The sequence below is a fragment of the Phyllobates terribilis genome, unplaced genomic scaffold (assembly GCF_046119375.1).
Source record: "Phyllobates terribilis strain yellow unplaced genomic scaffold, ASM4611937v1 Scaffold_7__3_contigs__length_470593459, whole genome shotgun sequence".
Taxonomy (NCBI): Eukaryota; Metazoa; Chordata; class Amphibia; order Anura; family Dendrobatidae; genus Phyllobates; species Phyllobates terribilis.
The window spans coordinates 89740201-89758651 of NW_027362767.1; the positions used below are offsets into that span (position 1 = coordinate 89740201).

Below are 18451 nucleotides of genomic sequence, written 5' to 3' on the forward strand. Positions count from 1 at the left end.
GTGGACAACCCCTTTAAACTCAGGCAAACTTGACAAGTTTTTCAAAAAGAAGAGACTTCAGGAAACTGGTGTTTTTTTCCTGCAGCATCTTTTGTGTCATTTTTTTTTTCGGTTGTTTCCTGAACATTTTTCTGATGGTTTTAACGGCTGGCTGTTTTTTTTTCAGGATTTTTTTCCATGGTTTTTAAGACTTATTTTTTTTACTGTTGCTTTTTTCATTCCATGAATACTATGGAAACAGTTTGCCATAGTTTTTGCTTAAAAAAATTGGTAAGTGCCCCAAAACACATCCGGGAGCGATTTTCTATCCTTGAATAACATGGGTAAAACACATGGGTGAGAAACTGACAGCAAAATGAAGCCTAAAATTGCAGAGATGCACTGACCAGCTGCGGGTCTACGGCCCCAATCTTAGCCTCAGCCTATGGGGTTGTTCAGTGCAAGTCAGGAGATCCACGGCCAGAACCTGCATGTATGTATGCATGTGTGAACGTAGTCAAAGCCTTGTCGTGAAGGATACTCACTCCCTTCATCAAGAGCTGATGTATACCTGTATATTATAAGAGAGAAGTGGCTATACCGCTCATGTAGATTTTTCCATAAGCTTTGTTATTTTTTTTTTTAAAGTATGTGCACAAGTTGGTTTATGACATGGATTTTTAAGCAGATCCATTTCAAATTCAGCATTAGAGCATTTGAAGTTTTTTTTTTTTTCAAACAGATCTGCTTCAAAATCTACATAAAAAAGACCTAAATTATGTAAACAAGACCTTTTATAACTATAAAAAAAATGTGAGCATAGAAAGCAACAAAAAAAGCTTTAAAAAAACGCATCAAAATAATAGAAAACAGACTGCTAAAAGCCAAGTGTCAAGAAAGGATAAATTATGTTATTTAGGAGTGAATATGTCATTGTTGCAGTACCCTTGGAGCCACAATGCAGCCTCATTCGCTTGACGCAGCACCAAGTGCACCTTGGTCGCGCGACAAATGTTGCGGATAGAGTTGCTGTGTATCTCCAACCTACTTCAGAGTGATGCCATAAACAGTATTCCTGGAAGCATTGGTGCAACCCTTTATTACAGGGATGGGGAACCTCCGGCCCGTGATTACTTATTCTCCAGCCCCTGGACAGATTTCCAGGGACCACAGTGCCTGAGCTGGTGGTCGGGTTTTGCCGGCCCTTTAATGTTTTCTTGCACTGCGATCATGTGCACACAACATCCACTACTAAACTCTTGATTATGTCATGACACTGGCCAGTGTAAGCGTCTTAATATATCATTTGTGTGGAGTTAGCACGCAATGTGCTCTCATCCCACAGATGAAGACTGCAGCAGCCTCGTGTCTCCTGTGATGTATCTGCTCCTGCCCCAACGTCTCCGGCGATGTATATGCTCCTGCCCCAGCATTTACTATGTGCTGTATATGCTGCAGCCCCAGCGTCTCCTGTGATATATGATCCAGCCAAAGCATTTCCTATTTGCGTATATGCTGCAGCCCCAGCGTCTCCTATGTGATGTATATGCTCCAACCCCACTGTCTCCTGTGATGTATATGCTCCAACCTCACTGTATCCTGTGATGTATATGCTCCAACCTTACTGTCTCCTGTGATGTATATTCTCCAGTTTCAATGTCTCCTACTGTATATACTCCAATCTCAGTGTCTCCTATGTGCTGTAAAGGCTGCAGCCCCAGCGACACCTATGTAAAGTGTATTCTGCAGCCCCAGCATTTCCTATTTGCTGTATATGCTGTACTCCCAGCGTCTCCTATGTGCTGTATATGCTCCAGACTCACTGTCTCCTGATGTATATGCTCCAACCCCAGTTTCCTATGATGTATATGACGCGCCCCCTGGGCCTGTGTTGTGCAGGGGATACCCGGAGCTGGATCGCTGGGGGTTGTAGTCTCCGTGTCGCTGACCCGGTCCGTGCCCAAGGGCGGTCAAACCAGTGGCAGTCTATTGGTATTGTAATTGTCCGACTACGCCACCCGTGGATTGCGGTCATTGGGGACCGCCGCTGCGCTGCAGACCGCTGAGGCTGATGTTATATGCGCAGCCAAGAATGGGATGACTCCCCACGGGAGAAGTATAGCCTCAGGGCAGCTAGAGTGAATGTTGGGAGTGATGGTGTGAGCGTCCCAGTACTGATGGTGCTGGTGCGGCGATGAAACACAGAGACTTATAATTGCAGTTTCCAATGCTTTACTCACAGTTGTTATTCTGGTCACTTGTGCACTTGAGGGACCGCCTGAGCCGTGCTGCGTTCACCAGGCAAGGGACTCGACCAACTCCCAGGCAATTCCAGAGCGTGGCACAGGACTCCCTTCCTTTCCTTTCTCTGGCCGTCCCCACCAGTGACCCACCTTTGTCCAGCTCCCTCGGGCCTTCTCTTGGTGAAACCTATCTCCGGTTTCCCTGACCCTATGCGGTATGCTTTCCTGGTGGATGTAGTGAGGGGTCGCACCAAGATGTGGTAACAACCTCCGGTCTTTGGCTGAGGAATCTGTTGCCTCCACCAATTTGGGTTCCGGTACCCTGCTCTGCCAACCCTTCACCCTGTATCTCCTGGGCATATGGGGTTCCTTCTGTCCTCGTGTCTCTGGGCCTTTCTCTGTGTTCCTTGCTTCCTTTCTCCTCTGTTCCAGTTCCTTTCTTACTTTCCTTTCCGTTCCTTCTCCTCTCTCTTTCTGCTGTTTCTGGCCTCCACTCCAGGCCTGCCTCTGGAGCTGGGCCCAGACTGAGCCACAGCTCCCTGTCAGCCCTCTCTGGCTGAACTCCTCTCTGAACTGGCTCAACTGACTGACTACTGTCCTAAGATGGTGCCCACCTTGTATACCTCCTTCTAACAACCGAGCCCAGGTGACTAGCAACCAATGGGCTCCTACCTATGCCCAGAAACCCACCCCTACACCACTGGGTGTACTTTCCCCTCCCCACTCCAGCCAGGGACAGAAGCTGTCGTGCCTGCACTTCTGTCTAGTGGGAGCACCGTTGACCTGTCCCTCGGAAATGGGGTGTGTGTGGTGCATGCAGCTAAACGAGTCCTGGTCCACACGCCATCCTTACCCGGGAGTGGAATATCACACCTCTGGTTTGAGGTGCAATACCCCTGTAGCAGCCGAGCCCTCGGGGTGCTACATATATACTCCAGCCCCAATGTCTCCTATGGCATGTACTCCAGTCCCAGCATCTCCTATGTGTTGTAAATGCTGCAGCCCCAACGTCTCTTATGTGATGTATATACTGCAGATCTCTCACTGCTTGGGTTCTATAAATGTAACGTGAGCAGTGATGAATTTCCCACTGTGAGGAGACTTGCAGTGTAGTATACATCTATATTCGGCTGTAAGACTTATCATCACAAAGAGTCACCTGTGCTCCAGCCTGATGCAAACCTAGAAAAGCAGTTACGAGTAGCAACATCATCCATACCACCGCAAAAAAAGAAAAGAAGCTTCAACCATCACATTAGGGGTGAGTTAATTAATTGTTTGACCAAATACAGCAGGGTAATTTTCAAGTTGATAATTTTGAGCGGGGCCCTGAATAATGGTATAAACATCCAAATGGCTCCCGGCAGAAAAAAGGTTCCCCACCCCTGGTTTATTACATAGTTGTACATTCAGCTGATCTTCAGGGGTTTCAGCTACCAGACCTATGGCAACATCAAATGGTTGCCTAAAGAAAGCCATATGGTGTTGCACTGACGCGGGAAGATGTGGGTGAAAAGCAACGCACCCCGCAGCTGCTGTGTGTTCTTAGTTATTTAATGAGCGCATGATTTTACCAGAGAACAGCTGTTTCTCCAGAAGCTGAAAGTACAAGTCAAAAACATTTCTGTGCAATCTCTTGTGCAATCCTGGATTTCATAAGATTGACAATGATTAGACGAGATGTCTCAATCTTCCAGCTTTTGGTGAATCAAATCGGTGAATCACAGCAATGAACGTGTTGCAATTCCCAGGTTTATGTTCAGGGGTAAAAGATACTAAAATGTAATAAGTTTTGGTTCTGGTTAAATTGCATTCTTCCTCTTCTGGTAATAAAAATAAATAAAAAACACTTGCAAACACAAGCATTTGAGTTCCTCTTTTTCGCAAATAGTTAGGAACCATATTTAACCCTTTTCTGCAAATGATGGAAAATGGAAACCTTTTCAAAACCTCTCATTTTGTTCAGCATCGAGAAAGCGGCGCGTGCAGTCATATGCTGTGTAATCAAAGCGTCACACAGCAGCACCAAGAGTGCCAGTGTCTTCAAATGAAGCATTTTGCGGAAAAACACATTTTTTTGCCAGCTTTTTTTTTGTGTGTTCCATGAAAGTCAATAATGAAATTTAAGTCTCATTACACACACAGCTTTTTTTTTTTTTCTTTTTTTGTGGCATTTTTTCTGGCTTTTTATTTTTTGGAAAGGGCTGGGAGGGTTGGTCTGTGCATGGTATTTTTTTTTTCTGGTGTTTTCCAATAGATTTATTTCTATAGGCCGTTAAAAAAACAAACAAACAAAAAAAAAAAAACAGAAAAAATGCACATATATAATGAAGGAAGAAAAGAAAAAAAAAGAGGGGAGGAAATATACACACACACACACATTCTTAAAATGCAGGTTTTTCTTACATGAAAGTAAAAAAAATGCAGAAATTAAATTTTGTAAAGAAGCCCAAAACAGTGTCAAAATTTTTTTTTGTTTTATTTATTTTCCAGGAAATGAGGGGAGGGGAAAGGAGAGGCGATTATTCTGTACTGTGATTAAAAGTCCACAATACAATATGGAAACGTCTACATACGCCATAATATTTATGACATTTTTACCAATATGTAACTTTCTCTGCACTTTCTCTCTATAGGTTTCTCTATGACACTACAAAAAATGGCAGAAATTAATTTAGAAAAAGAATTAGACAAATAAAAATGCCACGAAAATGCATGTTAAAGAAAAAAAAAAAAAACTTCAAACTGCAGGTGTTTTTATTTTAAGCAGCCAGTCAACAAATGAAAAAAAAAAATAAATAAAAAAAAAAAATATATATATATATATACACTGCTCAAAAAATAGAGGGAACACTCAAATAACACATCCTAGATCTGAATGAATGAAATATTCTCATTGAATACTTTGTTCTGTACAAAGTTGAATGTGCTGACAACAAAATCACACAAAAATTATCAATGGAAATCAAATTTATTAACCAATGGAGGCCTGGATTTGGAGTCACCCCCAAAATTAAAGTGGAAAAACACACTACAGGCTGATCCAACTTTCATGTAATGTCCTTAAAACAAGTCAAAATGAGGCTCAGTATTGTGTGTGGCCTCCACGTGCCTGTATGACCTCCCTACAACGCCTGGGCATGCTCCTGATGAGGTTGAGTATTGTGTGTGGCCTCCACGTGCCTGTATGGCCTCCCTACAACGCCTGGGCATGCTCCTGATGAGGCTGTAGTATTGTGTGTGGCCTCCACGTGCCTGTATGACCTCCCTACAATGCCTGGGCATGCTCCTGATGAGGCTGTAGTATTGTGTGTGGCCTCCACGTGCCTGTATGACCTCCCTACAACGCCTGGGCATGCTCCTGATGAGGATGCGGATGGTCTCCTGTGGGATCTCCTCCCAGACCTGGATTAAAGCATCCGCCAACTCCTGGACAGTCTGTGGTGCAACGTGACGTTGGTGGATGGAGCGAGACATGATGTCCCAGATGTGCTCAATCGGATTCAGGTCTGGGGAACGGGCGGGCCAGTCCATAGCTTCAATGCCTTCATCTTGCAGGAACTGCTGACACACTCCGGCCACATGAGGTCTGGCATTGTCCTGTATTAGGAGGAACCCAGGACCAACCGCACCAGCATATGGTCTCACAAGGGGTCTGAGGATCTCATCTCGGTACCTAATGGCAGTCAGGCTACCTCTGGCTAGCACATGGAGGGCTGTGCGGCTCTCCAAAGAAATGCCACCCCACACCATTACTGACCCACTGCCAAACCAGTCATGCTGAAGGATGTTGAAGGCAGCAGATCGCTCTCCACGGCGTCTCCAGACTCTGTCACGTCTGTCACATGTGCTCAGTGTGAACCTGCTTTCATCTGTGAAGAGCACAGGGCACCAGTGGCGACTTTGCCAATCCTGGTGTTCTGTGGCAAATGCCAAGCGTCCTGCACGGTGTTGGGCTGTGAGCACAACCCCCATCTGTGGACGTCGGGCCCTCATACCACCCTCATGGAGTCGGTTTCTAACCGTTTGTGCAGACACATGCACATTTGTGGCCTGCTGGAGGTCATTTTGCAGGGCTCTGGCAGTACTCCTCCTGTTCCTCCTTGCACAAAGGCGGAGGTAGCGGTCCTGCTGCTGGGTTGTTTCACTCCTATGGCTCCCTCCACATCTCCTGGTATCGGCTCCATGCTCTGGACACTGTGCTGACAGACACAGCTACCCTTCTTGCCACAGCTCGCACTGATGTGCCATCCTTGATGAACTGCACAACCTGAGCAACTTCTGTGGGTTGTACTGTAGACATCGCCTCATGCTACTGTACCTCTAGGGGTGAGAGCAATGGCAAAATGAAAAAGTGACCAAAATAACAGCCAAAAAGGAGGAGAACAGAGAAATGGTCTGTGGTCACCACCTGTAGAACCACTCCTTTATAGGGGGTATCTGGCTAATTGCCTATCATTTCTACCAGTTGTCTGTTCCATTTGCACAACAGCAGGAGAAATTGATTCACAATCAGTGTTGCTTCATAACTGGATGGGTAGATTTCACAGAAGTTTATTGACTTGGAGTTACATTGTGTTGTTTAAGTGTTCCCTATATTTTTTTGAGCAGTGGATATACCACCTTTAGTTAAGAATTCAAAAAAATTTTTATTTGTAGCACGTAAGAAAAAAATCTGCTGCAAAGCACGTCAGGAAAGGCGCTTCATGAAAAACAGAGTCAGCGTTTTTCCTGATGCGTCTTCTGCTTCAAAAATAATGCTGGTACGCTGGAGTCTAACATGATGTGTGCACATACCATAAAAATGGAAACTTGTACCTTTGATTTCTGCTGCTTTTTTAGCAGCAGACCTGTATTAGATATCAGCAAGATAATAAATCAAATCCTTGGCATTTCTAACCCAAATACAGTGCTGGCCAAAAGTATTGGCACCCCTGCAATTCTGTCAGATAATACTCAGTTTCTTCCTGAAAATGATTGCAATCACAAATTCTTTGGTCTTATTATCTTCATTTAATTTGCTTGCAAGGAAAAAACACAAAAGAGAATGAAGCAAAAATCAAATCATTGATCATTTCACACAAAACTCCAAAAAAGGGCCAGACAAAAGTATTGGCACCCTCAGCCTAATACTTGGTTGCACAACCTTTAGCCAAAATAACTGCGAACAACCGCTTCCGGTAACCATCAATGAGTTTCTTACAATGCTCTGCTGGAATTGTAGACCATTCTTCTTTGGCAAACTGCTCCAGGTCCCTGATATTTGAAGGGTGCCTTCTCCAAACTGCCATTTTGAGATCTCTCCACAGGTGTTCTATGGGATTCAGGTCTGGACTCATTGCTGGCCACCTTAGAAGTCTCCAGTGCTTTCTCTCAAACCATTTTATAGTGCTTTTGGAAGTGTGTTTTGGGTCATTGTCCTGCTGGAAGACCCATGACCTCTGAGGGAGACCCAGCTTTCTCACACTGGGCCCTACATTATGCTGCAAAATTTGTTGGTAGTCTTCAGACTTCATAATGCCATGGACACGGTCAAGCAGTCCAGTGCCAGAGGCAGCAAAGCAACCCCAAAACATCAGGGAACCTCCGCCATGTTTGACTGTAGGGACCGTGTTCTTTTCTTTGAATGCCTCTTTTTTTTTCCTGCACACTCTATGTTGATGCTTTTTCCCAAAAAGCTCTACTTTTGTCTCATCTGACCAGAGAACATTCTTCCAAAACGTTTTAGGCTTTCTCAGGTAAGTTTAGGAAAACTCCAGCCTGGCTTTTTTATGTCTCGGGGTAAGAAGTGGGGTCTTCCTGGGTATCCTACCATACAGTCCCTTTTCATTCAGACGCCGACGGATAGTACGGGTTGACACTGTTGCACCCTCGGACTGCAGGGCAGCTTCAACTTGTTTGGATGTTAGTCGAGGTTCTTTATCCACCATCCGCACAATCTTGCGTTGAAATCTCTCGTCAATTTTTCTTTTCCGTCCACATCTAGGGAGGTTAGCCACAGTGGCATGGGCTTTAAACTTCTTGATGACACTGCGCACGGAAGACACAGGAACATTCAGGTCTTTGGAGATGGACTTGTAGCCTTGAGATTGCTCATGCTTCCTCACAATTTGGTTTCTCAAGTCCTCAGACAGTTCTTTGGTCTTCTTTCTTTTCTCCATGCTCAATGTGGTACACACAAGGACACAGGACAGAGGTTGAGTCAACTTTAATCCATGTTAACTGGCTGCAAGTGTGATTTAGTTATTGCCAACACCTGTTAGGTGCCACAGGTAAGTTACAGGTGCTGTTAATTACACGAATTAGAGAAGCATCACATGATTTTTCAAACGGTGCCAATACTTTTGTACACCCCCTTTTTTAGGTTTGGCGTGGAATTATATCCAATTTGGCTTTAGGACAATTCTTTTTGTGTTTTTTCATTGAAGACAAATTAAATGAAGATAATAATACCAAAGAATTTGTGATTGCAATCATTTTCAGGAAGAAACTGAGTATTATCTGACAGAATTGCAGGGGTGCCAATACTTTTGGCCAGCACTGTGACATCCCATTTATTTCGCTGGGCCATTTTTTTGTTTCAAAGTCCTTCTTCCATTGATAAACATTAGCTCCACATGCTACACCTTTTACATATGTATGGACAAAACACAGAGAGGTGTGAATGAGGCCTTTGGGTTTCTGCACACAGGCCTGGAACCTGCTCAATCAATGTTAAAAATAATGAACATATGAGCAACAATGTCAAAATGACTAGCTGTATATTTGTTCCATCTTTTGCAACTTCTTTTAACCGCTTCTGGATTCGAGAGCAGTGAAGAGACTAAAAAATAAATAAAAAAATTACCTGACCATTCCTACAGAGTCTTCCATGCTGACTTTCAGAAGTCCGATCACAATGTACGGGTTGCCCGCACATCTCCTGACCTGAGCGTGACAGCTTGATAGAAATATATGAAGCTGTCACACTCGGGGTCAGATGTGCGGTCAGCCTTTGCATTGTGATCTGACATCGGAGCGATTAGCAGGGACATCTGAAACAGCCCTCAGGCAAATCTGCCTGAAAACAAAAATTGTGTCCACATGTCCTAATGGAGTTTCCATTTACATGGAGTTTTTTTGCGCGGGTGTTTATCTGAAAAATTCATCTCTAAAAATCACTTCTAAAAAGACATTTGGTTTTGTTATTGCTGCGGTTTTGATTAATTTTTAATTCTAATATGGAGTGTAAATTGACATTAGTTCCCATCTCACAGCTTGAATAACCTTCCTTCACATGCCTACCTCAGCTTTCATAATAGTACTATAAGTATGGGTATCATACTGTGTATAAGCGAGCTGCGGGGACATCATACTGTGTATATGCGAGCCGTGGGGACATCATACTGTGTATAAGCGAGCCGTGGGGACATCATACTGTGTATAAGCGAGCCGTGGGGACATCATACTGTGTATAAGCGAGCCGTGGGGACATCATACTGTGTATAAGCGAGCCGTGGGGACATCATACTGTGTATAAGCGAGCCGTGGGGACATCATACTGTGTATAAGCGAGCCGTGGGGACATCATACTGTGTATAAGCGAGCCGCGGGGACATCATACTGTGTATAAGCGAGCCGCGGGGACATCATACTGTGTATAAGCGAGCCGTGGGGACATCATACTGTGTATAAGCGAGCCGCGGGGACATCATACTGTGTATAAGCGAGCCGTGGGGACATCATACTGTGTATAAGCGAGCCGTGGGGACATCATACTGTGTATAAGCGAGCCGCGGGGACATCATACTGTGTATAAGCGAGCCGCGGGGACATCATACTGTGTATAAGCGAGCCGCGGGGACATCATACTGTGTATAAGCGAGCCGCGGGGACATCATACTGTGTATAAGCGAGCCGCGGGGACATCATACTGTGTATAAGCGAGTCGCGGGGACATCATACTGTGTATAAGCGAGCCGCGGGGACATCATACTGTGTATAAGCGAGCCCTGGGGACATCATACTGTGTATAAGCGAGCCGCGGGGACATCATACTGTGTATAAGCGAGCCGCGGGGACATCATACTGTGTATAAGCGAGTCGCGGGGACATCATACTGTGTATAAGCGAGTCGCGGGGACATCATACTGTGTATAAGCGAGCCGCGGGGACATCATACTGTGTATAAGCGAGCCGCGGGGACATCATACTGTGTATAAGCGAGCCGCGGGGACATCTTACCGTGTATAAGGGAGCTGTGAGGACATCATACTGTGGATAAGCGAGCTGTGGAAACATTTACTTTGTATAAGGGAGCTGTGGGGACATCTTACTGTGTATAAGGGAGCTGTGTGGGCATTATAATGTGTATAGATTAGCTGGGGACCCATCATACTGTATAGATGGGAGCGGTGGGGACATCTTACTGTGTATAGGGGAGCCGTGGGGACATCTTACTGTTTATAAAGGAGCTGTGTGGGCATTATACTGTGTATAGACGAGCTGGGGACCCATCATATTGTATAGCGGGGAGCAGTGGGGACATCATACTTTGCATAGGGAAGCCGTGGGGGCATCATGCTGTGTATAGGGAAGCTGTGGGCCCATCATACAGTGTATGGGGGAGCTGTGCAGGGGAAGACTCAGGGGACATCATTAAATTTTAAGTGAGCACTTGTTATAGGGGCATTCAGGGTATTGTGTCAAAGTGGCACACATGGGGCATTATTTCTAAGGGACAAAATATGGGCACTGTTTTCTAGGGCACTTGCACAGGGCATTAATATATTCCAGGCGTCCGTTTTACCATCTAGAAGGCACCAAAGTGGTGTTTTACTTTGTAACTAGCACAGTGGTGGCATTACATGTGGGACAGTAAGAGGAGCTCTGTTTTTGTACCAGACGGCAGGTGCAGTAATAGAGACACATACAGCCCCATATTGACAACCATTCGCTTTAGCTCTGCATGCACTGGCTGCCTGCAACATGCACATTTTTGCGACACATGCAACAGCCTTTCTTGTGCATTTAATTGTGCCTTGCATATAAAAGGCTCCTTGCCAATCCCTTCCCGGCTATAAATTTATAGACATCAACACGTCAAAAGAAAAAAATAAAACTAAAACATGTGGAATGCGGAGAATCATCTAACATTTAATTGTGAAAAATGGTATTGTACACTTCAGCTGCTTCTTTCTATATACAAGAACCAGTAAGTTATCTTAATGGTATCAGTGTGCACAATGGCTCTAAAGCTTTGAGTCTCTGAAACGATTTAGAAAAATCTGCTATCATTTCACCGTTTCCATTTTCTCAATGTCTCTTTGAAGTCACTCTGGGAGAATCCGGTGATAAAATCCATCTAATATTGATTGGGCTTTCTTTTTAATCTCAGGAATATGATCATCTCCAAAGATTTTTCAATGCTAAAAATACCGAAAATCAATATAAAAATCAAAATAAAACTGTAAGTGATGGAAAGCATCACTGAGAAAGTCAATGTTTCCGTCCTAGCAGTGGCTGGCTAAAACATTAAAGAAATGGTAGACTTCCTCCTTGTCGAAAACGGCCACTTCCGTGGCACACTCATTGCATTTCACAGGGTGATACATGTCCACCTCTTTACTTTGCGTTTCCATTGCTGACCCTGCGGAGGCAGCCTTCCTTTTTTTCCTCTCCCGTCGTCTGTTCTTTATGGGCTGTTCGGGAAATTTTAAAACCTCCTCCTTGTTGACTGTGCAATTCATGACAAACATGGCTCGGTACTGCGTCCTATAGGATTCGTGTCTGAAAAAAAAAAAAAAAAAAGAATATATTTATTTTCACACTGTAGAGATGAAAAATTTGACTTTTGAAAACCAAGAGGAAAAATGATAAATACAACATATTGGAATAAAATTGATATCCTGAAACCGGAATACCAACTATTACATATTAGGTCCACAAACCTTTGGCAATCCAGGCAAAGTGTGGTCATACAGGCTGGACAGTTCAAGATGGCATCACTGCTGGGAAGAGCATTCTGTTTGGTCGATTGGGTCTGCGATTGCCTTTGTTTTCTGATATTTCTGTAACTAATATTTAAAGAGATAGTTTAAAAAAATCCCACGTAACATTTATTTTTAATCTATTATCCCATGTTGTGGATCCGTGAGGGAAAAAAAAAACATTGGCGTCCTACGCCAAATTACGGATATATTCTCCTCTGCCACAGCATCAAGGTATCCTCCCCTAGAATTGTTGCATCTAGTAGAGGATATGACGGTCTATACGGCTCATATGTCACTTTGTAAGCCTCTTATTAGGATGAGTGACTATAACCCGCAAGGAATATATATGAATACAGAGTACATATCGTGTCTCCTCTGATTTTGGGGATCTTGATGTTTTCTTTCCATTACAACGTCAAAATAGCCCATAAACGAGTTTAATTACAAGCCTTGCGTTATAACCTTACCTTCTTCTTTTGGCATCTACCCATTCCTGGTCGCGGTCGTCCTCGTGTGGATCGTACAGCAAGTCATCATTAGACAGCACTTTGTGCTTTTCTTTCCGCTTTTGTACCTTTCCTTTTTCAGTCCCTAAGACGAAATAGCAACAATTGATTAGTATCAACGAAGACTTGTTCAGATTGAAAAATTGAGCAGAACACTGTAATTTTGCGATAAAAGCCAGAAAAAAAAACGTATATCTAATTGTAGTATATCCCGGCTGGTTTCTGTATATTTTTCTCTTTCCGTACTTGTAGTGTAGATGATCTCTTCATCCTGTTGCTTCATAATTAGTAAGAAGATGCAGATGGAAGATCCGATAGATGACATTTGCCTTAAAAATATGTATTTTTAATGATGCTTGCACAAACCAATGATTTATGCAAAACATGTATCAATTGCCCCAGATACTCTCATTTGATGGGATTACAGCAGCCAGTTCTCAAGTAACTAGTTTAGCCATGTAATTTAAATTTCCCTCACTAATTCTCTGCCAATCCCTTCACTGGCGTCCAACTACCCAGAAAATCAAATCTAAACCATTAACAATGTCATACCAGGTCGTCCATATTCTGTTTCCACCATACATCTCCAAATTAATCTCCCAACACCGTCCCACACGTAACTTCCGGTCCTCCCAAGACCACCTCCTTTCCTCCACCCTTTTACGTTCATCACCCAACAGTCTCCAATATTTTTCCTGGGCATCCCTCACCCTCTAGAATCCCGTGCTGAGATCTAAATCTGCGCATGCGCCTCCTCCGGAGGCCATTTGCCTGAAGCCCACTGCCGGTAAATCAATGGGCAGAGTGGGGATTCCGCTCCTGCCTCACGGCCAACATCTTGTTGAAGCCCAAGGCCTGTAGCCTTCCACCGACCGGACACCCCCTCCTCCTAGCCCATACATACATACTATCAAAGAGATCTGGCTGTTCACACCATGCTAAATGTATATCTTTATGTACCTTCCTCCTCAGAGTCAGAGTCAAAGTATATCTCATCATAATACTGCGGCTTGTCCCCTTCTCCTGACGTTGTGGCAACGCTTGTAGAGGCGTCTACAATACAAAACACCCAATTATTAAATGCACCAAATTAATAATAAAATAATTCAAATTAAAAGTCTAAATGTTAGAAAGTCCCCCCACCCCCACACACAATAGACTTTTACCATGTAAACACTTTTCGGGGATCCATTGCTAGTATTTCCACTGATCTATCTCAATGCAATCCTATTTCCTTATAGATTGTTCCTTATAGATAGCTTGTGAGCAGGACCCTCACATCTCCTGTAACTGCTGAACTATGTGTTGATTTGTATAGTCTTTATTATCTGTACATGTCCCTTGTCAATTAAGTGCTAAGGAATATGTTGGCACTATTGAAATAAAATGATTATTATGAGAGACTTGATGACTTCCAGTGCACACAGAATATGCTTTGTAAGCAGTGGCACTCTGGAAATCTATAATATATCACATAGCCATAGTTATGTGGCTAGACAATAATAAAATAAAAAATGATTGTCTCAGTGCTACTTTAACATATTGACCCTGTAAAAAAAAAAAAAAAAGACACACAACCTCAGTGTGCAAAGGGCTCCTGACATTTATTAGCCATTTTTAAAAAGCCAGTCCCAAACCTGGGCCGTTGTTTTGCCATCTCCCTTCGATTGTTTTCATGGTAGAACTCAACTCATTTTCCATTTCCTTCTCAAAATCATCTTCACTAGAAGATTCACTTTCGCCAGTAAGACATTCTCGAATCAACTTGCGTTTCTGCTCTGGAGTTCCGTGTAAAAGAATATCCAACTCATCCTCAGAACTTCAAAAGAGAAAATAGTCACAAAAAAATCCTACTCAAGTTAAAAGGAAGGGTTGTGTTGCTTCCTCTACTAAAACAGATCACTGTTGAGATTTCAGAGCTGGTAAATAGATATTAGTGTTCACCAGAGATGGTCCTTTATAGTCTTTCTCATATAGTTTATATTAGGCTAGGGCTAGAAAGAGACATATAGTAAAATAAAGGAAACATTGCAACCATGGATTTCCTCTTCAACCCAGTGATGATGATGATAATAATTATTAAGATTATTATTAAGGGCCCAACCTCTGGCAACCCCACTGATGAGCTTACAATTTAGACACTGCACAATACTGGACAACTTCTACAGCTCAGATCCATTCGAGTGCATGGGACCGACACAGTTGCCTGCACAGATGGGAGTGCAGCTATGACGGTAAAAACTGAAGGAGAAACTGTGCTGCGGCCCCTTTTACTTTCAGGATTTTGGGGGTTCCAGATGTCTGAATGATCATTTACTGAATTCGGAATACTTCTTTAAGCCTAATGCAGTGCTGAAAAGAATGGTGCATGAAATTTGAGTCCTTATTTTGTTCATTGATTCCCTATTACCTCATGTCATGATCTACACCTTAAGACCTGTGTAAGGTTCAACTAATATTGTGTCCTCAAGCAATACCTGGTACAGAGATATAGGGTGTGCACACAATCTCTCTCTAATTTTATTTATAATATTATATATAGTATGTGCTGATTTATAATGAAGCACAATCCTCACCTGCTAATAGCACGTTCTTCATCACTGGGTTCTTCAATTGGATAGGCGTCGTATTCTTGCTGTAACCGGTTCATGGTGAATCACACTTCGTGTAATTCCTGTATGGCATGTGCTCACTTACAAGCAGAAGGATATGCTGCAGATAGTTCAGCGATGGATAGAAATCTGCAAAGCACAGAATCACTTTAATTTACACATCTCATCAAATTGGTATAATTTCGAGGAGATTCTTATAAAAAAAACATATCTGTCCTCTGAAACCTTTGACAATCATTGGTTCTCACTATGACGTAATATGGCTGATGCAGATGGACAGTACAAGTCCCTGTGAATGTTATGGTAGTGGTCCCTGCTTGATGTATATAAAGCTCTTAGGCTATGTTCAAACATGTTGGGTTTTTCAGCGTCACAAATCTGCAGCAAAACCTAATCTCTGGCAGGAAATCAGCTGCGTCAAAAATGCAGGTCTTGCTGCGTTTTTTTCCACTGTCCTTCGGTCTCTATTTACGCATGTACATACAGTTCTGTGAAAAAAAAAAGAACCCCATTCTATTTTGCCATCAAAAACGATGATGCAAATTTTGGTACATTTTTTTCACCACCCATTACTTCCTATGGGTGAAAAAACGCTGAAAGAAGTGACATGCTCTATTTTCCAAAAACCCAACCAAGGCCCAAAATACGCAACAACAACAAAAAATTATGATGTGTGAACAGAGAATTCTGGTTTCTCATGGACTTTGCTGGTACTGCAAAATGCAGCTGAGAATTTGCATAAAAATCTGCAGCAAAAAAAAGCTGAAAAACCCAACTAGTGTAAACATAGCCTTAGTGCTGCAACAAATCCCCCTGTACAGGCATACAGTAGCATATGTAACCCATACATTTTTTTTTTTTGCAGTACATGTATGTATACAAGCTAGGCGGAAGCCAAAGGGACAATGGTAGCAAAATACTCAGGCATAGTTATAGCAGCCATGGGTGGTGTAAGGTCCTCCAGGACTCAGCACTCTTATCTTTCCCAGCAAAGCAACACCTGGTTTCCTCTCACCTCCCCAGACCTGGTTTGGCACATGGAGAGGTAGGACACATAGTGGTTAGGGACCATCCATATTTAGGTACACCTTGACATGGATGGATGGCTTTTGCATTTTTTTTTTTAGTCTCTCCACACCAACTCTAGGTGATTGACAGCTCTCTCCAATATATGTACATAAGGACAGACCTGTCAATCCACTGGAGTGACCCAAGGAGGAGCCAAATCTTAAAACTATGCAGCGCCAGAGGAAAACCTACCTGTCTGCAATCAGGCTGCCTGCAGAATGAGCAGCATGAATCTAGTGACAAGCTCCTTTTAAAGGGGTTTTCCACAACTGTCATAAAACTGGCCAGAGTGGAGAGGTATATTATTAAAGACGTGATACGATCAGACCAACCCTTGAAGTGATGACGTCCAGTCCACTGTGACTGATGGCCGGGATGTCATCACTTCCAGGGGACCATCGGAGCAGAAGCACTGCAGCGGTCAGAATCGATCCATTCCTGTCTGGCAGTTTTGGAAAACCCCTTTAAATGTCCCATAAGGCTGAAACTAATTCTACTGAAGAATACTAGATAAAGGAGCAGGATAATAACAGTCTTGTGGGATTTTAGAGTAAACTGTTGTTTTTTTCTACCAGCAGGAAGAGCCACCATGGCTATAATGGCTATACAGACCCCTGAATAGAACCCCCCCCCCCCCCATACATACCAGACCATCACACCTAGGACAGCGCCCCAAGCACAGCGGCCATGCTGCTCCTATCCAGCAGATCCAGGCTGACCACCGAGCAATTTGCAGAACAGAAGTATTCAGTGAGCGCTGCCCAGGAGCCTACAGTGAAGCCTCGGAGCCGCCGTCACCGCTCACTACAAAACTCCCGTTTCCAGAGCAACAATCATAAAATATAGATTTACCTTTTCCTGGCGGAACCAAACACCCACAACGAGCGTCGCACGGCAATGACGTCACCAGGTTATCGTCGCGCAGGTAATGACGTAGGAAGCTAGGCCCCTCAGAAATGGGCGGAGCTGAAACGAGGGATGGGCGTGGTTACATGCCCCGCTGATATTATGCATTGATTATCTTATCTCAACTGTCGCTGGGAGGTGTCGCACAGCCACACACCGGCCAGTGCTGCAGCTGTGTGTGTGGGGTCAGGCTGAGCTGCACCGGGTGGAGGGAAGCCGCGGTGTTTCCCGCCATCGTTATGTCCAGCTGCACTCTGCTTGCTGTCAGTGATTGGGAGGCAGAAAACCTGCGCAGTCCTCGGGTTCTCGTCTCACATTTAGGTTTTTGCTTTTTCTTTTGTTAGTTTTTACGTTTTCAACAAAAGCAAGATAAAGAAGCGTCCTCCTGACAACCACCCCCTTGTATACAGGACACTCAGACATCCCAGAGGGGTCCTCAGCCTGGGACCACCCCCAACAACATATAGGGGTCCTCCGCCTGGGACCACCCTGACAACATATAGTGGTCCTCCACCTGGGACTACCCCGACAACAAATAGGGGTCGGGTCCTCAGCCTGGGACCACCCTGACAAGATATAGTGGTCCTCCGCCTGGGACCACCCCGACAACAAATACGGTTCCATCGCCCGGGACCACCCCGACAACATAAAGGGGTCGTGTCCTCAGCCTGGGACCACCCCGACAACATATAGGGTTCCTCCGTCCGGGACCACCCCTGTGTATAGAGAATACAGGCATCCTAGAGGAGTCCTCCGCCCGGGACCACCCCTGTGTATAGAGAATACAGACAACATATAGGGATCCTACGCCCAGACCACCCCTCTGTATTGAGAATACAGACATCCCAGAGGGGTTCTCAGACTGGGACCACCCCTGTGTATAGCGAATACAGACAACATATAGGGGTCGTCAGCCCGGGACCACCTCTGTGAATAGAGAATACAGACATCCTTGAGGGGTACTCCGCCCGCGACCACCCCTGTGTATATAGAATACAGACATTCTAGAGGTTCTAGAGGGGTCCTCAGCCTTGGACCACCCCTGTATATAGAGAATACAGACAACATATAGGGGTCTTCAGCCCGGGACCACCTCTGTGAATAGAGAATACAGACATCCTTGAGGGGTACTCCGCCCGGGACCACGCCTGTGTATAGAGAATACA

The 18451-nt window shown here is 44.2% G+C and overlaps 1 protein-coding gene across 2 annotated transcripts; it reads right to left on the bottom strand.

Moving 5' to 3' along the window:
- Positions 1-11354: 11354 nt before the first annotated feature.
- Positions 11355-17377, bottom strand: EAPP (E2F associated phosphoprotein). Of its 2 annotated transcripts, none has more exons than XM_073637545.1 (7): positions 17026-17212; positions 15276-15440; positions 14337-14518; positions 13660-13752; positions 12661-12784; positions 12152-12277; positions 11355-11990 (listed from the first exon to the last, which is right to left on the bottom strand). In XM_073637545.1, exons 2-7 carry the CDS (start codon positions 15347-15349, stop codon positions 11714-11716), a joined length of 876 nt encoding a protein of 291 aa, XP_073493646.1. In that variant the 5' UTR covers positions 15350-15440; positions 17026-17212; the 3' UTR covers positions 11355-11713. The 2 variants fall into 2 exon arrangements, with proteins under 2 accessions (XP_073493646.1, XP_073493645.1); XM_073637544.1 differs by lacking the exon at positions 17026-17212 and adding an exon at positions 17232-17377 and having other exon boundaries at positions 11356-11990.
- Positions 17378-18451: the final 1074 nt, after the last annotated feature.

What these genes read in the sequence shown, in the direction of transcription:
- EAPP (XM_073637545.1), bottom strand. Translation starts at nt 15,349, where the DNA reads ATGAACCGGTTACAGCAAGAATACGACGCCTATCCAATTGAAGAACCC. An exon ending in GAAGAACGTGCTATTAGCAG is followed by an intron (nt 14,519 to 15,275) that starts GTGAGGATTGTG and finishes TCTCTTTTGAAG; the next exon opens with TTCTGAGGATGAGTTGGATA. An exon ending in GTAGATGCCAAAAGAAGAAG is followed by an intron (nt 12,278 to 12,660) that starts GTAAGGTTATAA and finishes TTTAAATATTAG; the next exon opens with TTACAGAAATATCAGAAAAC.